The 26,006-nt window shown below is 33.0% G+C and overlaps 1 protein-coding gene across 6 annotated transcripts in view; it reads right to left on the bottom strand.

Annotated features, from left to right (window-relative positions):
• LOC106134326 (probable cyclin-dependent serine/threonine-protein kinase DDB_G0292550) overlaps positions 1-25,774 on the bottom strand; it is a 35,372-nt gene extending 9,598 nt beyond the window's left edge. For 2 of the 6 annotated variants that reach the window (XM_013334344.2, XM_013334343.2), the window contains exons 1-3: positions 15,128-15,802; positions 1,305-1,496; positions 308-445 (exon numbers count right to left, since the gene is read on the bottom strand). In XM_013334344.2, coding sequence (XP_013189798.2) covers positions 308-445; positions 1,305-1,496; positions 15,128-15,179 — 382 coding nt within the window. In that variant the 5' untranslated portion in view covers positions 15,180-15,802. Of the gene's footprint in view, positions 1-307; positions 446-1,304; positions 1,497-8,415; positions 8,630-15,127; positions 15,809-25,673 lie in introns of those variants that run through there. The other 4 variants (XM_013334345.2, XM_060948902.1, XM_060948901.1 and 1 more) reach the window with 4 other exon arrangements.
• Between the last annotated feature and the right edge of the window lie 232 nt (positions 25,775-26,006).

The following is a 26,006-nucleotide window of genomic DNA, read 5'->3' on the forward strand; positions in this document are numbered from 1 at the left end:
CGCCATTCGCCGGAGCCAGCCCTTATTACCCACAAAAACAAAATCATCAAATTATCAAAATAAATCATGCTTATAATATATTCGAAATACTTAAAATAGATAAAATGGTACCACACATACTAATCACCAATAACGAATAAAATAAACATAATTTTACATTCAAATAATATATCGACGAACTAATAAGTTGTACAAATAAAATAATTAGATGGAATTTAATGGAATGGAAATCAAAATCAATGAACCCGTTCACCACAGCAAAATCCCTTCACCAGTAGCCAGTTTGACAAGCGTAGTTATGACTTACCTTCGCGCCTCTGCCGGGACGAGTCGAATGTCTTCCTCTTCTTGACTGTCATCTTCTCGCATATCTTCTCGTGCTTGGCCAGGGATTGCGGCAGGAATGTGCGGCCGCAGCTCGAACATGGCTGTAGCGTTTGTGGCCCTGGAAGTTCAAGTTAAACCCAAAATAACGAATTGAACCGAACGGTAAAAGCCTCACCTATTACCATAAATAAGAATATAAATAATAAATTAACTTGACTTTCATACTGGAAACCTAGGATACAATACAACAATAGGGTAACAAAATATTACCTCTTACGAGTCTTCTCTTACAATAGGACATTTGAAATAACAAACAGATTGTGCATTAGTCGCTATTTAAGGTATTTTTAAAATCTAATAGCGTATCTGATGAGTGTAACATGGACCAATCTTAGTGTTACATTATTTGTAAATACAACCTAATAACAGCTATCTGATAATGAAGACAGCTCTTTGAAATGCACCCTTCTTATTCATTGGTATTTATCTAGGTATAGATTTGTTTAGCCAGGACATTAATGTTCGTCCAAGCTTCACAGAATATTTTTTTACACATCCAAAAATCGTTACTGTTACCATAGGATGTGTATGGCGAACGGTGGTGTCGCCAGCAGGATATTAGCGATCTCCTATTCCACAGGAGCGGACCTAATTGAAAAATCAATCAATCACAGTGCAATTTGGAAACTATTAGTATACTTTTGCATTTTGACGGCCTCTGTGGCGCAGCGGCAGTACGCTTGTCTGTGACACCGTAGGTCCCGGGTTCGAATCCCGGCCAGGGCGTCATAAGAAAAAAACTTTTTCGGATTGGCCTGGGTCTTGGATGTTTATCTATATAAGTATTTATTATAAAATATAGTATCGTTGAGTTAGTATCTCGTAACACAAGATTCGAACTTACTTCGAGCCTAACTCAATCCGTGTAATTTGTCCCGTATATATTTATTTATTTATTTTTATGAATAATTCGTTACCTGAGGGTTCAGGAGCTACTGGTGCTACAGGATGCGTCGGCACGGGCGGTGAAGGCGGCGGCCCGACTCGGGTCGGCGGCGGCGTGCGTGGTAGCGGTCGGAACGTGTCGCCATTGGGCGACGCCGGCGCAGGCTCAGGTGACGGCGACCGGGAGGACTTCGACGATTGTTGCTGTTGGAGATGCCGCTTGCCTAAAACAAGAACATATGATAATGTTATAACCGTTACATGTTTTGAGCCGTTATTTATAGGCTATATATGATAGACTTGAACAAGTAGAACATACATACATACATACAATCACGTCTATATCCCTTGCGGGGTAGACAGAGCCTACAGTCTTGTAAAGACTGATAGGCCACGTTCAGCTATTTGGCTTTAAGATAGGATTGAGATTCAAATAGTGACAGGTTGCTAGCCCATCGCCTAAAAGGATAATCCCAAGTTTATAAGCCTACCCCTTAGTCGGCTTTTACGACATCCATGGGAAAGAGATGGAGTGGTCCTATTCTTTTTTGTATTGGTGCCGGAAACCACACGGCACAAGTAGAAGTTTGCAGATAATAATGCTTTCCTATTATTTTTTTAAACTGCCTACCTTCATTTACTACCTAGATTTATAACATCGATAAACGATACTAACAATTGCATTGTAGCAATTCCATTCATTGTTTGATATAGTTTTGTTATTTTGAAAAACCAAGAATATAATTGCACTGACTTGTAGGACCGAATATCCTGTAGAATCCTTGTAATTAAGTACATATGTTTTACTGCATAAATTCAAATTGTAATATTACATCTTAAATTTGTACAGTAGCAAGGACATGGCGAGTAAATATGATGTAATAATGTGAGCCGGTCGGCGGCCACAACCTCCATATCGATTAGGATTATTATTACAACTGAACTCACGCAATCCTCGCTGGCAAAGCTTTTCCAATAATATTGTTAACCTTAGCATTGCTGACCTCCATTGAGTAAGGGAGGCTGTTTTATAAACACATTAATATTTTATCTCTAAAACATTGAAACATGAAACCGAGAAACAAAAAAACATTACCACTTTACGTTTAGGACAGATCATAAAACGTAGCGATTATATCTTCATTGGGGAGGATGCCCTAATTCATTTTATTTATGCCAGTGTGAATACGACTATCTATAGATCTCGAATATTCGTTTTTTTAGTATTATTGATCTTTCATCTAAGCTTAGGATAGACGAAAATCATAAACCATAACCTTTTGATTGATAATTCCGCAAAGTTATAGGTAAGATAAAAGGTTCCTATTTAGTTAAGACTTTACTATAAAACGACCATGGGTCTAGTACATATGCCTAATATAACTGTTACAGCACATCGAAAACTTGAAAATTGACATAATCTTGATAATTATTAAAAATATTAAAAACTAATTTCATGATTGTTAAAATCATATTATTATGATCTTAATATGATCTAGGTATTAGTTGTTGGCTAACAACATCTTGGGATTGAAATAAATGTAAATAAACATAAAGTAAGAGAGAGATAATAAACATAGCATTACTATGTCACTCATATAGGTACTTAATAAAGTCCTGCTAATTAGCATAATTTAAAGTGGACGATGACTGATTACTTCCTTCACGGCATTCCTAATCATTAATTCCAGTTATCCAAACCTCCTTATTAATTCTTAGACATAATATAATCAATGTAACAAAATACGACACAAGTAAAACGATGACATAAATAATAAAAACCAGACGACCTTGAAAACCTTAAAATTTTTCATACTAAGATTAAAGCAATGTTTGTAGTTATGACTTTTTAAAAGGCTATAAATATCAATCATATAGATAACGGGAGAGTAACGTGGTCTGGAAACTGCGCCTGCGCAACTGCATCCCGATTGAGGGCGTTCGAGTGGCGTATGAGCATGACTGTACTTTTAATTGACTTAGCCAGCCGATAAAACGGTACTGAGCCCCATAATAGGGTCATCTTGATACCAGAGAAATGTTTTGTATCAGATATCTTAAGCTAAATAGACAGATAATAGGAATAAATATAAAGACGTGGAAATCGCTCTCGGATATTGGATATAGCATCCCTAGGGAGGACGAAAACGGGATCAACACTAAAAAGGCTGATGACGAATAAAAGATGTGAAATACTATATCAATTTAATTGAAAGACAGAAAAATCATACTTCATTCAATAATGCCGTTTAAAAAGCCGCATTATAAATAAGTATAATAAATAAAGAATGCAAGCTTGACTGTTTCAGTAAGTAAATTGATATAATGATGCCTCCTTGCCACTTAAAATGCCGAATATATCAAACGATTTCGCCAATTTAACCTTTCCGAGAAGATCACTGTACGTTCCCAATACTAAAGAGCACAGACAGACAGACGTCACGTGTACCACATCAACATCACTACATTCACGCATGCCGCGAAAACAAATTGCTATTTGTTCTTTTTTGTGACAAACCTGATTAGTCTGCTAAACATGGGTACTAATTTCTTGAGTTTGGAATGATTATATTACTTTGTCACTAACTTAGGTAACAATTTTATTAAGTCTTGAAGGTGGTGCCAAGACATCGGATATTTGAGATGATGAAACAGAATCTATAGAAAGTTAATTTGATAATAATGCGACGATTCAAGTTATTAAATTGAAGAAAATAATTGAGAAATGAAGTCACGATTTAGTAGGTAACTGTTTTACTTTTACTCTTTTACTAAATGAAATGTAAAAACAATGGTGGTGTAGACTAAAAGATACTCGTAAGTAAGGGGTTTCCGAAAACCAAATTAGTGTAACTGTTTTGATCAGCCTAGACATTTGATGGGGGTCTAACGTCATCGATACTTTCAGAAATACGGCTGTAAAAAGCCTGTAGTTATATGGATATTTAATGAAATTTAGTCCAATGCTAATGTATAATATAGTTCTGAATTTAGGTGTAGCGCCATAAGGAATAATTAGAGAATGTAATGATGTCGACACGCAAGTTTATAGGGAGTTTAGGGAAAAACTGACGGGCAACGAGTCTAAATGTGTCGAGGGGGGACTCAGTGCAAGGCTGCGACTGGTACGTTTTGCCTACGATTGGCGTTTACGGGGGAGGAGAATTCTCTCAGAAGGGTCTTTAAATCATACATTCATGACTTTTCCAAACTCGTTCTTGAAGGCGGAGGGATAAATTTCTAAAGCTCAGCACATTATTTAGATACCCATTCAGAAGAATATTGATTTTAATAAGAAAGGGTGAAGAAGACCGATAGTTGACAATAAATTAAACAAAATTGAATTAACATTATTATACCAAAACATATAAGCAACTAAAGAGATATACAGACTGAAAGGTCATCCATACTGCTTACAGGAATATAAAAAGAGCAGCTAGACGACTAAACAGAAAAATTACAAGCTTGATGCAAAGCTTGTAATTTTTCTGTTTAGTCTACTGGTAAGGTTCGAATCACAACAACGCTATTATAGGAACAAAGCCATAAATATCTCGGGCCAAAGTTGTGCAGCACAGCCGTCGATGACTAAGAGAACTATTTCATCTAGGTCTTTAGTAAATACAATGAACTCAATTTAACCATAATGGATACATACATTTCTAAAGAAATAGATCTAGATCGTTATTTTAATTTTCAATTCGATTCAACAAAAGTTTTGGAGAGGTGAAAATTGGATATGTTTGACAAAGAGACAGTTTTAAACAGGTCATACCATAATAACTTGCGATATATTTAAGTTATCTTCAAAACTAGCAAAACTCTTTGTTATCTCACCAACGCGGTAAGCTGGCATTATAAGTAAAACCACTTCACAGCAACTATTGCAAAACATGCTTTTAGATCCCCTTATAAAAGTGGTCTTAACCACAAATGGATTAACGATGCCAAGAATGTCACGTTTATAGGCCAATGCGATCAGTTCATTCCATACAACGGTTATCTGTTGTCTTTTGCCATAGTTTGTCTGAGATTTATATAATCGTTAACATTTAAATACAGGGTCCGTCGTGTCGTGTCTTTTTATAGGGAGTTTAATCTATTAATATTCTGTTGGCCCATTAAACCGGAAAGCATAGCAGTAGTGAGCGGAAAGAGTCGAGTTCAAATCTTAACCGATGTCCTGCCAACACCTTGGGGAATTTGACATCAAAAAAGATTTCTAACTCATGATCTCGAAGAACTGACAATGTTACTTTACTCAAATTATTTCGTAATATAATGATTTTGATCGGAGAAGAAAGCGAGCGTATCCGTGTTATATGAAGTTTAATTATGAATTACGATTCGCGTGAAACATGTAATAAAGCACAAAATTACTTCCTATTTGGGTAAATATTACCGAAAAGATCACGGATTAGTCTTGCTTCACGGATTTATCAGAAAATTTATTTCATCAACTCGAATAAAATTTATAGATCTGATGTTAATTATTTCTAGCGATGTTGGATAAGTTTCAACCTAAGAAATTACACTTATGTTGTGTGGATACGAGTACAATGTAAAACAAATGTACCTATGTAAACCGTTCATACTAGGTACATGCCTACAATATAGACCGGTTTGACAGTTTTACATTAGGTCCATGGACAATCAATCTCATTCCTGCTGTGTCAGGTCAACCTATTCACGACATCTTACGTGAGAATAGGATTAAAGAAAGTGCTCAAAGGGTTACATAAAAAATCTCGTTTGGACGTTTTATCCATCAATGTCGTATCTACTTTCATAGTAATGTTAAAAACGTGTCCGTGAGAACCAACGCACGCAAACACTGCGATATTAGAGATAGGTACGCTCTTTACTTGGCTCGTTTACACTTCTTACATAAATAAAGGTCAAGTTATGTACCGCCATAAGTTATTTGCTGTGTCATTGAAGTATGCTGAACTTTTGTGAATCATTTCAAAAGAGAGTTACGTTTTCATAAATTACTTTTTGAATTAGAAGAACCATAATAACAAAGGCACTAATGTCGAATTTGGAAATTAAAATAGGCAGTGAAAGTAAAGTGAATTTTGTTTCTGAGGCCTTGCACCAATAAACAAATAGAAATCTCTATCTTCACGCTCACGGTCGTCGATTCCATCATCGATGCTGTACTAGATGAGACAGAAACCACAAAATATAAAGTACATAAACTTTATATTTAAATTACTAAAGGCCATACGTACTTACGAGTTATTTTAAGTCTAAAACTTTTTTATAACTTATTTCACGAAATTCAAAGTGAAGGCAAGTTTACAATTACGACGTACGGTATCTATCCTATACACATTTCTCTTCAAACCCCTTCTATCCTATACTTTCTCTTCAAAACCCTTCAACCGACAGGATGTTTCAAGAGGAAAGGAGTAATATCCACTGTAAATTAATGGTTAATAAATTTTGATAAGGTTCCAGATCTCAATCGGATATAAATTTGACGTGTTTGTATTCTCAGTATTTTATGACAAAATGATAATTAATATTTCGATCTCAAATATCATCTCGGATGTGAACGCGGTTAGTAACGAGGTTTCACAATCACTTTGTGAACACAATACGATTTCATAAATTCATTATTGATACACATATTGTAATGTGATGCATTATTTTCACTTTTAGTAATTCATTGAATGTTAATTCTTTCTTTGCACAAGTGTGTCGCGTGTAGGTAGGTTCATCAGCTACAATAGAATAAAACTGAAAATGATTAATTTAATATTATTGTTTAAGGATAAAAATAATAAAGAAATTGCAATAGGCTAGACTATACGAAATTCAAGATTAGAAGTTAAATCTTAAAAATCACGGAAATCAATATCATTGTTTAATTGAAATTTTATTCACAGCTGAAGGATTTCTCCAATTTCATAATCAACATTGTATAATGTTATCTGATGCCAGTTAGATGCACCTGCAGCAAATTCACACAGTTTTGAAAGCATGTAGGTATGCAGATACAGAAACAAACATGGAATGCGGATAAAATCTTGCAATTACGCTGTTGTATCACGATCACGAATTTATGAAGTTCTCACGGAAAGCTGGCGTAAGTAAGACACAAACAGTACTAAAGTCTGACATACCAAATCCGGTTGCTGCCCTGGTATAGTGGCAATTCAGTTATTAAGTATGTTTTTTAAAGACGACTGATATAAAGTAACAAAGACAATAGTTGACTACATACGGACGAGAGTTAAAATGATCAATCATTAGCATACAAAAATATTTTGACGGTTCAAAATTACAGGCATTAGGAAAATTAATATAAAGCGAAGACTTGTTTACGCTATTGGTAAGCAATACGAGGCTTTAACATTTAAGCGGAGATCAGTAATTAAAGTTGATGATTTGCTGGCTCACAAAACCGGCAATATATATTCACAATAATTTGCGTTTACAATAGGACGTCAGTTTGAAAAGTAGACATTCAATAAACATAAAGCATCTATCGTTTTATATAAAATATTGGCCTAAAACATGCAGGCTTTTCCTGTTTTAAAGTTTAGAGGACTATAATTTCATGTAACGAAAGAAGACAATTGATATTTGCATAAAGAATGTTAAGGCTGCTTTGTTTTCAAATTTTAACCTATCTTGACAATGTTAATGCAGTCAATATAAACGAATTGAAACTCCATTTGATTAGTAAGTTAAATAGAGTGATAAATTACTACTTTGTAGGTATAACATCAATTTCTCTAGATAGGTATCACACATTACCAAAAAATTCAATTTCTTGTAACTGTATTGTACTATAGCACAGATATAGGTAGCTAAGTTTTTAAAGGTTTAATAATGGCTATAAATAAGTTTACAAAATAAACGTTCTGATAAATTAGATAAGTTTATAAAATCAACTTTGGAAAGAATAGAAAAATATGTAATACGAAATCACCTAACGATATACATATGTATAATATGTGACCTTCTCCCGAGTAAGTATTGGCACAATATTATCTTCAATGATTATGAAAATAAGTGTTGACATTCAATCATAACAGTTCATGAACCTTTTGCATCAAGCATATTTCAAGATAACCTTATCAAAAAACAGTTTGAAATAACCAAGTATAAATGAACTTAATCAAGTCTCACCTTTTTTACGACGAAAACTAATAGGAATACCACAAGGCATTTTCACTACTACGAATTCGCAATCACAAATGAAACATGCAACACTGAGAGAGATGTATTGGACACTGAAGTCGAACAATACGTTACTAGGCTTTCTGTCCGTTGTAGTAGGTACTATGTTCAGTTCAGACCACGTGCTTATCAGTTTCTAACTCTGTGAATGCGTGAATACAATCTCCGAGCTCAAATGTTTCTGTTTCAACGTTGCCAGTTTTTGTAATATTGTAATTTTTGTGGTTCATAATTATGTATGAGGCGATCATTCTGCTTGAATTATCATTAGTACCGTCTTCTTATTTATATCCAGTGGTAAAATACAAGGTCGGTGTCAAAGGTATTAAAACATGTTTCTTAATGATGTTACTGTTTTGCCGGTGTATCGATTAGTTGTACTAACGTGCACACATATATTTGGTATAGCATTCTGAGAAAAAAACTTTAAAAATATAAAACAGACGAAATAGTAATAAAAATTATGTTTTGAACAAAGGACTATCTAAAAGCAATAAGTGAAAGTGTTATCACAAACATTGTGTACCAAACTATGAACATAATTGATAAAATACTAAACTGTAGCGGTTACTATTTTGAATATCCACATAGTGAAAGATATCAATTAAAACGATCAGAAGAAAAATTTCTGGAGTGTAGTGTCGACAATATCCTCAAATGTTTATGAAACTTCGGCTCATAAGGTAATAATTATGAAATTCAAAACAATTAGATATTTCGAAAAGTGACGCTAAACATTTCTTATAGACCCATGCCAAGGTCACTCAGCTAATCGTTAAGTCACTAACGACATCTTTTATCAACTTTGTTCAATAGTTGTATGAAGACTATAAATTTACCTATTGCACAGAGTAACAATTAAAAGAACAAACTTCATTCTACCAGTAACGCCATCTATACGCTTTGTTGCACAATTAATTGAAAAGAACGTCAATACCTAATAGTATAAAATATATTGACATAAAGATGACGCTTTGTGCAAATTGTAAGAAAAAAATCGATGATAGACGATTTTTAAAATGCTCTCTATGTGAAAAATATTATGATTTAAAATGCGCAAATGTATCTGAACAACGATTTTATAATACATTGACCCCGCAACATAAAAAGAAATGGCGTTGCATAGGATGTATTCATAAAACACCATCAAATCATAAAACACCTTTTGTGACTATACCTACAACAAAAACTATAGAGAGTACAGAAAGTAAAGATGAATGTAATATCACACTGAGAAAAAAACAACAAAAAACCTGTAACGATTCTGATGAAGAGTCATTTTTCAACAACCTAAGTTCAATAGGAGACACATTTATTGATAATAGCCAGGATAAAACTTTTAATAAAGATATAAAATCTGTGCAATATGTTACAGTTGAAGTATTAACTAAATTGCTAGAGAATAACAAAACATCGATTATAACAGGTTTAAAAGAAGTGATTAAACAGGAAATACTACAAGCCGTAACTGACCTGGCTATAGATTTAAATAGGAAGACTGAGGTACTGAATGTGAAACAAGAATTAATGAATACTGAGATTACAGATATTAATGTAAAAATTCAAAATTTAGAAATAGAAACGATAAATCTTAGAAAACAAATTTCAGACCTCGATGCAAAAAACAAAATGTTATTAAAACAAGAAAAAGAAACATTTATCACAGGCGATCTCAACTATAAAAAAATTGTACTACATGGCTTTCCAGAAACACATAAAGAAACTGAAATAGAAACTCATGACCGAATCATTTATTTATTTCAAAATGTCATAAATGTTAATCTGTTGGGCTATGTAGAAAACTCGTACCGAATTGGCCGCTATGGCAAAAGTACCAGCAGACCATTAGTAATTGAATTATTAAGTAAGAGAATGACTAAACATATACTTCAATGTTCATCATCCTTCTACAAGATAGGTCTTTCAGTTACAAAATACCTAAACAAAGATGAAGTTATAAAAAGGAACGAGTTAAGAAAAATATTAGAAGAAAGCAGAAGAAATGGACAACATGCGATATTTAAAGACAACAAACTTTACATTAATGGACAAGAATTCAAGCAAGACACATGCCGACAGGAAAACTGTGATACAACTAGTATCCCAACAGAAGAGAGAAAAGAAAATAATAAGTCACTAAATTCCTATTTGCTCACTGATATAAGTATGTACCCCTGTAAAGCAAATAAAAAGTTAATAGATATAGATAAAAATGAAAATGTAAATTTAGATAAGCATTTATCCTCCAATAATATATGTCCAATTAACTCTTGCCCAAAAAATTCAAAAAACTAATTAACCACTCTACAGATAGTAAAAACCTGACAATAACTTTTCAAAACATACAAAGCATAGGAAACAAAGTGCATTTAATTGAACAACTACTTCTAGATAAACATATTGAAATACTTGTATTATCTGAACTATGGCGCAATAAATATTTTTGTAATTCAATAGATATATCAGGATACAATTTTGCATCGTTATTATGTAGAGAGAAACAAGAAGGTGGAGGGGTTGGAATATTATTAAATGAAAATATTCAATACATACAGAGAAAAGATATTGTTGGTTTTTCTGTAGAGGGAGTAATTGAACTTTGTGCTATAGAGTTACCAAAAATTAATACAATTTTATTAGGAGTATACAGAGCCGATCGTCATATTAATGTATTTTATGAACAGATGACTAAAGTTCTTGATAAGTTGAATACAAAAAATAAAACTATAATAGTTGGCGGTGATTTTAATATTAAAGTTAATATAAATGACTCTGTAAGTAAAACATTTTTAAATTTTTGGTCTTCATATAATTTTAAACAACTTATTAAACAGCCAACTCGAGTAACTGATAAAACTGCTTCTTGTATCGATTTAGTACTTGTAAATAATGAGTCAAATGTACTTAATGTGACTGTAGAGGATTATGGCCTCTCTGACCACAAGAGTACTAATATAGTAATAAAATATGAAAAAATTCTTTCCAACAATAATACATTTAGGTATGCTACAAAAAGATTATTTAACAAAGAAAATATGAGTAATTTTAAAAATTCATTGAACAATCTTAAATGGACACAAATAATAACCACTAGTCAAACAATTAACGAAAACTATAGTTCATTTCATAATATTATACTTTCCAATTTAAATAAACATATACCCGTAAAAAAAATAAAAATAAAAAATAAAGTAAGAAAAACGTGGCTAACCACAGGCTTAAAAAACTCTTGTAAGACAAAAAGGTATATGAGAACAATTCTTAACCAAACAAATAGCCCTATCATTAGAAGCCATCTTAAATCATATAGTCAAATTTTAAAAAAATGTATAAAAATTTCAAGGAAAAATGATTACATTCGTAAAATGAAGCAAAGTGATAATAAAATCAAAACAATGTGGAAAATTATAAATACAAAATATGGTAGAACCACAAAAAAATTCCAATCCAATTTGAAAATAAATATAAATGATAAAATTTCAGAAGATCCTTATAAAATATCTAATACTTTTAACAAACATTTTGCTTCTATTGGACAGACTAAAACTTCACAACGCAGTAACAAAGGTTACCCTGTAATGAATCCTCCAACCACTACAATGTTCCTAAATTCAGTTGATGAAAAAGAAATTAAAAATATAATTAAATCTTTGAAAAATAAACACAGTTTCGGTAGCGATGGAATACCAACAATACTTTTGAAATTTTGTGCTGATGAACTTACACAACCCCTTACTCTTTTGATAAATCAAAGTTTTCAAGAAGGTACATTTCCAGATCTTCTTAAAATATCAACAGTCATACCGATACATAAAAAAGATGATCCCACAAACCCGAACAATTATAGACCGATTGCACTCTTATCCACCTTTTCCAAAGTATTTGAAAAAGCAATGAGCAATAGACTATATACGTTTTTAGAAAAATTTAAAATTCTCGATGACAGGCAAAACGGTTTTCGGAAAACAAAATCTACTACAACTGCAGTGTACAATTATATTCAAAACGCCTTACGACATATTAACGAGAAGAAACATGCCTTTGGTCTTTTGCTTGATATGACTAAGGCTTATGATAAAGTATCTCATAAAATATTATTGTCCAAATTATATGGATCTGGGGTTCGTGGACGAGCATATCAGTGGTTCCAATCTTACTTGCAAAATAGAAAACAAATTGTACAAATAACGTTTTACAATGACCACAATAATACAATAGAAATAATAAAATCTAATGAAACAAGTTTAACATGTGCTATACCTCAAGGGAGCGTAATTAGGATGTATACTATTTATAATATATATTAATGACCTGCCAAAAATTTTTGATAAAGAAAATACAACTAGTATTCTTTTTGCAGATGATCTGTCAATTTTGATTGGACATGATAATAATAGTAATAAAGATATAAAATCAATAGTATTAGATAAACTTAAAATAGCTGAAAAATGGCTTAGTGATCATAACCTGGAAATAAATTACAAAAAGACAAAGCTAATGCAATTTACATCTGTAAACAAAGCACCATTAGATACTTCTCTTATTCAATATAATAAAACAGATATAGAAACAGTGAATACTTTTAATTTATTAGGCATACATATAGATTCTCATATTAACTGGAAAAGTCACATAGAAAATGTCAAAGCAAAATTAAGTAAATTTATATATGCACTATATCAAATAAAACATTGCACAAATCTTGAAACTGCACTATCGGCTTACTATGCGTATGCTTACTCCTGGCTAAAGTATGGGGTAATGCTATGGGGTAATAGCAGTAGCGCTCATGAAGTATTTATATTACAGAAAAAATGTGTTAGAATATTAGCAGAAATAAAAAATACTGAAAGCTGCAAACCATATTATAAAAAATTTGAATTACTAACACTACCTTCAATTTACATTCAGGATATATGTCAATTTGTACACAAAAATAAGCATTTATTCACTCAAATAAAAGATACACATACATATCACACAAGAAATAAAAATAACTTATGCATTCAACCTGCAAGAATAAAAATGCTCCACCAAAGCCCATTTCATATGGGAATAAAAATTTATAATAAACTACCAAATTCTATAAAAAATGAAAATAAATTAACTCACTTTAATAAAAAAATTAAGTCTATGCTTCTTCAAAACAATTTTTATTCTATAGATGAGTACCTTAATTTAAATAAGTAGGTAGTAGGATTATAATAGTTTTACATTGTAAACTTGAAAACATTAGAACATTATAAATATTTACAATAATAATAAATAAGCACCTATTAACAGATAAATATAAATTGTGCAATACTAGGTTTAAACAATTCTAATTAGATTTAAAATTATAATGTGATACTAAGTAGGTACCTTTATGTATAAGTTTGTATGTCTACTAATACATAAAAATGTTTGCAACACCCGAAAGGGTAAATATGAAGATCTGTTATACATTATATTTAAGACCTTGTTGTACTCATATTATGCAAATAAAAGTTTGAATTTGAATTTGAATTTGAACAAAAATAAACAAAAATTAATGAAATAAGTAATATGTAAACAATAAGGTGTAAATTTATATTTATTTTCATTTTTTTAAACATTCTTCTAAATCCAGTGACTGTTCTGTAATTTGTTGTTATATTTATTTTTAATGAGCGGAGTTTACACATACAGGAACATTTGTGTGAGAGATAGTATAGCTGACATACCTACCTTTAATTTTGACAACATTTTATACATAAATTAGTTTATTATATAATAATATGTTACGTTTTATTTCCCTAGCACCATGCTTCATTAAAATTATTTACTGTCATTAGTTTAATTTCATAGATCTTACAAGAAGTCGGATGATAACTGAAGTCGAAAAATTGTACCTATTCGAATTGTTTCTTTACGATTTGCATGGTCAACAGCTTTATAGCTTTCGGCCCAAATGTTGAGGAATGCCGAACCCTTCGAGACTATGGACCCCTTTAAAATCTTTAAATTAGAATCGTTACATTCAAGAGCAGCTGTCCATGTTCGCGACTAGGGATGCATTGAATTCAATAAAAAATCCCGCTACATCTGCTCGCGTGAAGAAACGCGACCATCGTCAAGATATTCTTAAGCATAAAAAGAGGCGGCCGTAAATAATTCGACTGCGCAATTAGTATCGAGAATCTTAACGATTGAAAACTACTGGAAACGCTTTTTAAAATCTGCGAATTCGAATATGTTCTCGATTGTTTTTAAAAAACATGGCAGATGTAAACATTGTAATGAGGATGAAAAATTATGATATTTATATATTTATTTATATAGCCTTCTGCATTTTTATAGAAATTAATGCTTGAATTTTAAACAATTTTTCTTTAATAGTTTCAGAATTTTCGACACACATTTTTTTATTTACCCAGATTTAAACTTTTTAATTTGCGCGGGAACGGAAAGATAAATACTCTATGGTATCAGCATGCAATGTAGCCTAAATAATTTTTTTTTACTATTGTTACACAAAAAGTACCTATTATCAATTTGTTTTAAGAACAATGTATCATCAAAAAATCAAACGTTTAATCACTACATCAAAGTAGGATGCAGGTATACGAATAGGTTAAGTACATTAGAGAACTGATGAGATAGGATAAATAAATACTATTATTTACAAACAACAACTAATTACCTTTTTTAGATCCAAATATAGACTTTAACTTTGAGATGGTCCTTTTCTTCATTTTGCCGACGAGCACAGGCACTCACACTGCACGCATCGGTCCACAACAGACAAAAATACACGCGGCACTGCGTCCTCAAGTTTTTCATGCAGCCGTTGCTTTTTGCTCCTTTTGCCGCTCTTATTTCCGTGCTACGAAAATAGGCTCAACGCAACACTTGCACAGCCGCAGGCGCATCACTCATACGCACACACCCTTCGATGATCCAATAAACTTTTAATTTATCAACTCATATGCACATTTGAAACCGTTCAACATCTTTGACCTATTTAAAAAGAAGTCCATACACATATTTGTTATTATTCACCTCGCTTTTATCAACTTTATCAAGCGGGCACGCTGATAACGATATGAAATTATAATAGAACTCAAGATCATAACGCGCGGTTCTGCAACTATAGCTCGTAAAGAATACTAACTGGCAAATATTGCTGTTCTGTAAAAGTGGAGATAATTAAAATTAAACACGTTAGGCGTAACAGAATCAAAGGACTCTTAAGTGAAGATTACACAATTCGCCCTCTGTTTATGAGTAGTAATTTATGGACGTAGATAGTTAATATTTCAGGCGGCAACCATCGTCTCGACGGCTATTCTTGGTCGAATATCGAACGCAACTAAACACGCATCGGCGCACGCGCAAGCCACGACCCACGATCATAATATGGACAAGAGTTGACCGGCACACAATATGAAAAAACTATGAAAAAAGTTCAAAAATTGTCAGATCCCTCTTCCGTTAACAGAATCCCGTTTCCGTCGAAATCCAATCAAGCGGTAAAATGGAATCGAGTCATAAAGATAGTTTGAGCATTTTCAATGGCCCAGTGGTGACAACACCGGAGACAACACATCCGCCGTCTCCTTTTAAATATAAAATTTTAACGAATAGCACTTTCGGGAATCGAACGCTGCGAGAATGGGCTGTACCAGGCATAAATCACAAAGATGCGACTGAAATAAAGAATACGATGATCCCTAAGGGAGAGCAGGACGAGTAATAGCAAAAAAGCAAAAGAATTTACGAGTGCTCAATCCATTGTCACATCGAAAAGCTTATAAGTTTTATAAGATTAAATATAATAACTATTTTAAAAGTAATATTTATATTTTTCTGAGTGGCAGCATCACAACAATGCCTTAATAAATTTTAGTATTTCATTCAGTTAGTTATATCTAAGACTGATGACAAATACGTTAGCGCAAATATCACATCTTGAGAATATACCATATTTGATGAAACATTGCAAAAAGCCCACAATTATTTTTAGTAAATGGTTCTAACTAATGTTAAGTTAACAATACACTGTTCATCATTTTCGAGTTTTATAAATGTCTTAAAGTCTGATAAACGATACAAAGTTTATCTTTGTCGCAAAAGTAGAGGTAATACATAGGACTCACTAGTTATACAAACGTAGAACTGTGAAACATACGATGTGTCATTTATTTAGAAATATTCAAGTTTGTTTGTGTTTACCACACCGACAGTGGGGAGTGCCGGTTTTCGGCTTTCGACATCTCTGTAATGGTAAATACTTGACAACTCTACGGTTCTATACACACGTGTGAAAAATTAATGAAGATTGATGAGTGGCGCATTGTTTTTTTTTTGGAAAGGAAACCACTTGTAACAATGGAATGCTTTACCTACAGTGAGCAAAAAAGTGTATAAAATTAAAAGTATAAAAATGCCAATTAATGGAAAGGATAATAGTTGCCTTATCCATTTCTATTAAGTATTATGTGTTAAAACCCAAAGACTTTTGTTCTGCATACCATAAAGAGCAGACAAAGACAGATACGTATAGTTCGGGTGATGTCATAAGTGCACACATAAAACAGTTTCATTAAAGATAGAACGATGTAATGGATCCGTAGTCAAAGGTCGTTACACCATGATGTGAGAGTAAAAGAGATTGCTGATACATGATACATGCCGTATGCAGGCTTTGAACGCAATGGAGCGAGGCAGACCGTTCGGTCAAACCACACTTGGACGCACAGATGAACACCCCAGTAGAACAACGTAAAACTCAAAACTGCCTTTTAGAGAAGGTTTAAGCTTTTAGACTACTACGAGTATCTATTATCTCATGGAAAACATAACTTCCCGTAAATAGAATTCAAAATTAATACGGACCTATGTCGTAACAATGTTACATTTATAAGCCCACAAATATAAGACGAAATTAGTATGGAAATCGAACCACCTAAGAACTCTTCTCAATTTTTCAAATAATTATTTGTAAGTAATTCATGTGTTTTAAGAAAAGGTACCTAATAATGTTTTATCTCATTGAATATAGAGAAGTTTTTGACCCTTAGTTCTAATGTCTGCAGATGAAGGTGGCATTGATTGAATAAAATACACTCATACAACATGATGCTGGGATAGGTAAATCGTAAGGGGTTACTAAAGTCACAAATCCGACAAGACCGGTGTATTTCTATATGAGTTTAGGTATCAAGCTACTTCTTTGAAAGACAATATTCCTTTCTTCTTAATTGTTGCTCGTTTTATAGATGTTTTCACCAGTGTTGCGTTTCAGATGTTGTAAAGTTTAAACAAAGACTGTAATTTTTGCGGTTTGGGCCAATATGTTTCGAGAATAACCAAAAAAAATAAGAGGACAACTGTTTTGTATTGAATTTGATTGCGCCAATTACTGCACGTCCCACAGAGAACTGAAGAGTACTTACATATACGTGAATTTGATACGCGTGACAACCTAGACATGAGATCAATAATGATAGTTTCGAGGACATAACTGTTGGAATCATAACAGCAATCTTGAGAATATTTGATGCTTTCAACTTGGGTGAACTTTCACAGAAAATAATGACAAAGCAAAATGCCTTTTTCCTCACTGTGGTTCCACCACAGCTTCATGATTTGACATTATACGTCACAGTCATTAATCATTATAACTGAGAAAAAGGGATAATCACATGCGGATCTTAAATATAGCTTACAATGGTTTATAACATTAAACAAGGGAAATGAAAGCGGGTGGAAGTGACAAGTCAACAAAAAACAAACCAGTCGAGTTTATGACCTATTATTTCAGAAACGAGGTTTTGACGTAACTGAGTCTCATAACAACAGACGGAGTGAAGTCCAGACGATTAAGACAATAGGCTAGTTTCACAATGAACCCGTCGCAGCCAAATCAAGCTCAGATATCAGTCATTATGCAATGGAAAACAAAGATACAATACAAACACAGACAGCGAAAGATGTTATTCAGGGGCTGACGTTCACTTTTTACTCCTCTACGTGCAAATAAATTCGTTGAATGTTATAGCAAAACATATAAATCACCAATATAATATGTAAAAAAATCAAAACGCCTATTCTAAAAATTAAGCAGTCTGTATTTTAACTTTCATGATTTATAGGTAGTTTATTCGTGCTTTACTAACGGTGACAAGCCTAAGTCGAGTCCAAATAGGTTTTCATTTGGAAAAAGTACTTTTACACCTTGTGTAGGTAGGTATGTACACTGGCAGTTGTAATTAAAAGTAGTTGGCGTAATAAGTAACTATTATTAGCGGTAGCGTCGTTTATCAAATGGCAGCATTGACTTTTAAATTGCATGCTTTTATCACGTAAGTACTCAAATATACTTATTATCTATTTCGTCGTGTGAAATTAATACTGTCATCGTCTGTTACAATAGCAATGTCGTAAATAGATGTCAATAATACGTACACATCAGCCTGATATGCTGTTATTATGCAAAATAAGCAAATTAATGAAAGCACTTCGCAGTAAACGATGCCAGTAGTTAAAGATAATCCTCGGGCGGTGAATAACTGTCTTTAATTAAACTGTTCCAGTGATTGACCAGTCGCTATCTTGTGTCGTGCGATCTTTATTGGCCATTCACGATTTAAAATATAAATGCGAGATGTAATCACAAGCATTTCACGTCAAGGCACTCCTCAGGGGCAACATTTAGCATTATATAAAAATGAAATCATAAATAATTTGAAATCTGAATCACTTCTAGCGTATTAATATAGTTCTATCTTATAGATAAAGTAGGGTTACCCAATCCTAGATCCTGGTTATAGGCACACTTAAAGGGCTCCTACAACGGTAAGCAACCGCGTCTGGCGCCAGGATGATTATGAACAAATACGACGACGACGGGCGACCATAAACGTCGGACCATTGATGTAGGACGTAAACAAATAAAAATAGCGTATATGCGAACACTCCTGTCTATTGTAGTTTTATTATACATATGTAAGAGCTATCCAGATGATTGCATTTCGTAAAATTCAGTCAAGCACACAGGGTGCTTGACTGAATTTTACGCTTTCCGACTTAGGTGTGCCTCATAGCCTTCGTTATCGAAACAAAAAGCAACAGGTGTGGAACATGCATAGTGACGTGGGTGGTCGATAAACCTTCAAGGTTCGTGCTGCCGTTATAAAATTTGGCAATGCTGATAATAAATAATAAACTCTTTACTCAAATAATGTAGTTATCCCGTTGTATTCAGACACATTACTTAGTTAAAAAAAAATAAATAAATATAGACAACCTCTTATCGAAGCCCGTTATTATTTCTTGCAAAATCATCATAATATTTAAAGCAAAGTGTCGTCTATAAAAGTGGATAATGCAAACGTCAAAAAATTCATTGTTTTGTATGTAAATGTGATTTCGATATTCTCGAAGGATTTTCCATTGTAAAGTCGACGACAAAGACGGATGACCGACCAGCGTATTTTAATTATCATGTATGTTTATGCAAATTGCTGTACTGTAGCGTCTTATTTTTATTTTGGATATGTGCTGTTCTGCAGATGGCTAAGTAATTCAGGCAAATCAATAGAAAAAATCGTTATATATAGACTAGAGTTTGGGCAAGGATAAAAGCTTTTATTGCGAAAAAATGCTTCAATGACTGAAATATGGAATGAAAGTTCGTAATTATAACTAAATTTTTCAAAATTAAGAAGTCGAGAGTAAAACCGCGACGATTCTCCTTTTTACATAAACTAGTACAAATACAAAAAACGACTGGCAAATGATTGATGTTGATGATCCCAATTTCCTATTGATCGCTAATGTTACAGCGCGGTTTATTTATGTAAGTAGGTCGGCACATTTTGCGTAATTACGCAATTTTATTACAGTTACATTTCATGAGATTACGAATATGATTAATATAATGCGTCTGTTTTTCTACATACTAGAACGCGAAGATCGCCTTTGCAATAATTTTTAGTTTTGAAATAATTCAATTAATAACGATGAATAATAATTGACAAATCGTCATGTAAGACAAAAATTTAATACACTTTATACTTTTTAATGCCATGCTAAAACAAGGGACAAAATAGGCGAGTGTTGATTACACACTAAATCAGTTGAATTACCTACTGAAACCATCAATAAAACAATGCAAATAGCAGCAAGGAGTCAACGCACTTTCAATTAGAAAACGAGAACAAATTGTTATCATTAATATGACGACGATACTTTAACTCTTCTTCGAGTTCAATTGTCATAAATATACATACTTATAATCACGCCTATATCCATTGCAGAGTAGACAGAGCCAACAGTCTTGAAAAGACTAATAGGCCACGTTCAGCTGTTTGGCTTAATGATAGAATTGAGGTAAATCCTAAGTTAATAAGCCTTTTCCTTAGTCGCCTCTTTCGACATCTATGAACGATATGGAGTGGTCCTATGCTTTTTTATTTGGATATAAATAAATTACAATTTCAAACATTACTTTTATATACTAAAAAGGAATCTACGGATTCTTAACCTGTTCGATTGTGTGTTATACCTTCTCCGAAATATGATAAAATTCTTTAAAACATGTTTGACGTGAACCAGATCCTAGATAGGTAAGTCGAAACGAAGCGTTAAATAACTATCATGTCATGCATTTCGTACTATTTGTAGGTCTTCTACAACTGCCATAAAAATTAGCAACTCCATATATATATACATTTTCTAATTTTTTTCTGAAATTGAATATTCAGTTGAATCCGACGATATTTGACCCTTTCCGTTGTGACTTGGTTGGTGGCTTGTATGGAAGATAGGATTATAGATGCCGTTATATTTACTTACGAAAGACAAAAGTTTAGCATTTTCAAGTACCTACTCATCCAAGTTGCTTTAACGAGATGATAATATTATCGATGACCACTATTTAAATGCTTTTGAAATAACTTAGCCACGTGTGGGCGACACTTTGATCCTACACACGAAATATTTGACGACGACCGTGTAGTGATTTGAATGGTTATTTTATTACTCCGAAACAAGATTTAAGATATTAAAATACAAATTGGGAAAATAATTCGAGATTTATTCTCTCATATGTATTTGCGTATTCCCAGTTGCAAATGCCTCTAAATGCTGCAAAACCTGAGGTCGCTAGTATAAGCTTATCCTTATTTCACCCCTTTATTCATAAGAAGAAAAGAAACTAAGTAGTTTTAGTTGCTGTGTTGGTTTGGTAAACACAAAAAAAAATCAAAATAACATTTATTTGAACAAGTTATACTTATAACATAATAGTCTTTATTAGTAAAAGAGCTGCGGATAATTACAATTTTATTTGCACAAAGAAAAGTTAGGAGTGCAAATACTATTTACCAACAATAATAGGGTCTCCGGACGTATTCATATCATTATTTGGTTGGGCTTTCACTAAATGACTTGATGTTTTTCTTTATTATGAAGTCGTTGCAAAAACCTACAGATGAGTTTGCTAAAATGTATCAATACCTATCGAAATATTGAATTAAACTCGGTTATCTTTTACAACTGATTTTTTTTAAGAAGAGTGATGATCTTTATAGATTAAATCAAAAGAGTTGAGATATCGTCCATTAAAATAAAATTGACATTATTTACAACAATAAAGCAAGTTACTAAAAACATGCCCAAAATATGAAAGCAAATTGAAAGTCTTCGGCTTCGCCATGACAAGCATAATTTGTATTACGAAAATAAGCGTTAATAAAAACAAGATATTAGATCGACGATAAACTGAGTACAATATGGTTAGGAGATTTGTTATACAAGTAAAAGTAATTATGCTGTCATTGAAGACGTGATACCGATGAAGATTAAAGCTTATGCAAAATTGTGATTGGAAAAAGAAAAACACAAAGCACAATATCATATCATGTTGAAAATTGAAAGTTATTCTCGGACCGCTCATCAAATTGTTATTGGAACTAATACATCTGTGTAGATACTTTCTTCACCACAGTAACTCACCGTGCTGTAGATATGGTTCCCGGCACCAATAAAAAAGAATAAGACCATTCCATATCGTTCCCATGAATGTCGAAAAAGACGACTAAACAATATAGGCTTATAAACTTGGGATGCTTCTATTTAATTTGAATCTCAATTCTATCATTAAGCCAAACAGCTGAATGTGGACTATCAGTGTTTTCAAGACTGTTGACTCTGTCTACCCCGAAAGGGATAGAGACGTGATTTGATATGTAAGTATGTGTGTAACTCAACATAAGACGAACTCAAACATTTTCTCTTACTTGAGATTCAGTTTACAATGCACGACGATAACATCAGTAAGAAACGTTTTGACCATGGATGTTCGTTTGCAACAACCAAGTCTGCCATAAAAGAGGATAGTTATGTCAGCGATGCACGTTTTGAATTAAACCGATCTTTAGTAAATTGTATCGTTAGTACCTACACCGTCATTTAATTATGAAATCCATAGTTTTACAATAACAGGTTTAGGGATAAGCGTTCCCTTTACTTTTCGGAAAGTTTCTCATGGAATAGATGAACCTAGCCTTTCAATCTTTTCAAGACGGTTGGCTTTGTCTAGCCCACAAGGCATACAGACGTGATTATATGTATGCAATGCTTCTTCAATTATTGTGAGAAGCACGATCCAATTAGTGTTATATTTACACATGTCTATACAACAGATAACATTATTTTCCGTAGGTTTAAATGTTAGATTCAAAAATTTTATGAGACATTATTTTTATTTAATGAGCTTATAAACTTTAAGTTAACCTGATTTGTTTAATTTCAATATCGTGTCGTTCTTTCACATATTTGGTCATAGATGTACAAGATGAGACATGGGTGAGACTCCTTTAATATTAAAAAAGCTAATATGTTTGCCACATTTGTTGTATAATAGAGCAGTTGTCTGCACCCCTTGAGTTTTTAAATGGATACTCAAAGAATGAACGGTACCTACTTAGGTACCAAGTAGGTACATTAGCTACATTTTCTTGATAAATATGGATACGCCGCTAATGCGATAAAAAGTTCAATCTTGTGGGAGATAATTGCATTAATTACCGACCTATGCTCACATCGCACACCATGTTGGTTTTTGTTACGTTTTCAAGCAGAACGCGAACAAGAAATTGAGTAACGGATGTATCTCAGCAGGTTATTGTTTACCGCTATTGTAGTTAGGTATTCTTAGTATCTGCGTCCTTAATCAATGGTTAATCTACTTGAACTTCCTATTACCAGAAAAGGGAAGATTACACTTCTATGATAACAAAACAGCCTTTAAAGCTAAGATAGTTAAATTTTACTTGACCACAAGAGTATATTAACAATTCGGCGTTTTACATAAATGACACAAAAAAAACTCTTCAGACCATATAGCTAAAAAAGCGGATAGACTGTCTGTCATTAAACTGCAGAGAGATATCTCTATTAATTTTTACCATAATAGAATTGCACCTAAAATTATTTTCAGGCGTTAGATCTACGGTAGCTGTTTAATCGTGTAATTACATACGGTTTCAAGGGAACGTCTAATCTTTATGAAACATTATGCTATAGCTATGAGGTGATAATATTTTTAAGATTGAATAAAGCCTCCTTTATCTAAACACTTCCAAGAAACAGGAAAATAGCCGACATTCGCAGTACTTATTACGTGCCATTGGAATCGACTCCGAAAAGGCAATAAGTGATGCACGGCAGACTTGCGATTTACCATTTGTCACGTTTATATGACGTATTTTAAGATACAAAAGTTCATATCATTTCTACTGAATGATAACACTCGAGTGCATTTAGACTAACGAAGCGTAGTGGATGATTAAGTATTAAAAGTTACAAATCCACTATCTACTGCTTGCTTTGCTGCATGATTTGGCCTATTTCGGACAGTTCAAATTCTTCCAGAAGTTTTATCATATTTAATGGAACTTATTCATTCTCATGAGAGATGATTAAAAAAAGCTTTAAGAGGTACAAAACATCACAATGTAAAGCAGTAGGAATCCTTAGATCTTATTTACAAGACCTAGGAATGGATGGAAGCTGTCGAACTATAAGCATCAAAGCCTGCGATTTAGACAAGTGTGTATGTAATTTGTGGATGAAACAAACCTTGGTGGATCAGCCAGAGACAGCCTTATCATTACAATTAGTATCAAGTGTGTGTTGTTACTGTCCCCTGCTGGCGAGAATCGCGTGTTTGTTCTACAATCGCGATCTCGAACCACCTTCAACTCCATGACGCAATCTATTGCGCGCCATTGCATATTTACAGCCTATAGACACGGCGATTAAACATTGACTAGCAACAAGGACTAATACATACCTACTAGCAAGCACCATATTTGCTTGCCTAAGTTATGTTGCACCAAGCCATGTTTAAGTGTATGATCCATTGTATTTCTAACTAGGAACATGCCTACTAAGTAGGTCCTACCTACATAGTGCATGTCGCCTGTACTTACTGTGACAAATTTTGGATAGATTAAGCTTCCTCGGTTTTAAATTTGGGGTTTGGAGACTACTATTCTAGGTAGGTAGGGAGGTTCCTAACAAAGTTAGTTCTAGTTAGTCTATATCAAAAAAGATGTAAATAATAAAGATGATCCTCAATCCTCATATTACGAAGGTCAGTAGGTACCTAAGAGTAGGTTCATACCTACTTATTAACTAAAATTTATATTTGCTCATAATACCTACTATGCTATCTACACTTGGGGTGACTTGGGCAGGTAAAAAAAAAGATCATTTGAATAGCGGAAATAGGTAAGTACTTATGTAAGTATCTATATATCAAAATAAATAAGTAGTAAGTACACAAGTAAATTATCTGTCGAATCAAAGTCAAGAATTAAAGTCATGGGTGGACAGAACAAAGTACCTAATGAATATATACCGAAATCCTTAACAAATTAATTATAAAAATAAAGGTGTGCCGAAAAACAATAGCAGTAAATATTACAGGTAGGGACCTACCTTCTTTTAAACCTTATATCAAATTCATTAACTTCGTTCCCTCAAGATAATATTTATAAAAATAGTGACGGAGGCGAGGAAGAGCCTCATCAGGTCCTTCTTCAAGGACTCGAGGTCGAGTCGAGGAATAAACCTGTTAGATTTTCAATGTGTTTTTGAATAAAGGCGCGTAGTAACGAAATGTTTCACAAAGAAAAAAATGTATATCATTTAAAATAATATTTAACAGAACTTACCTTCATAAATCTCCATGTCGATCCCGGCCAAAAAAATGAAAAGTTATTCTAAAATAAAAACGTTTCTATGACGACGCATGACAGCAAACTCTAATCAGAATCCTATTGGGTGAAAAAAAGCTCATAATTTCAAGAGCAACACAGCGCAGCACAGATAATAAATTGTGCTTTTATTTAAGGCATCCATACATGTACGCATTTGTAGTTAGCTTAATAGTAAAAAAGGTGATTGGTTTCAAACAAAGCTCATATGAAATATCGTTGATTAAAAATGTTAGTAAATATTTACAAATTTTTACATACAATTTTGTATAACCAAAGTTACTCTTGTTG

This window comes from Amyelois transitella, chromosome 17 (genome assembly GCF_032362555.1).
Source record: "Amyelois transitella isolate CPQ chromosome 17, ilAmyTran1.1, whole genome shotgun sequence".
Taxonomy (NCBI): Eukaryota; Metazoa; Arthropoda; class Insecta; order Lepidoptera; family Pyralidae; genus Amyelois; species Amyelois transitella.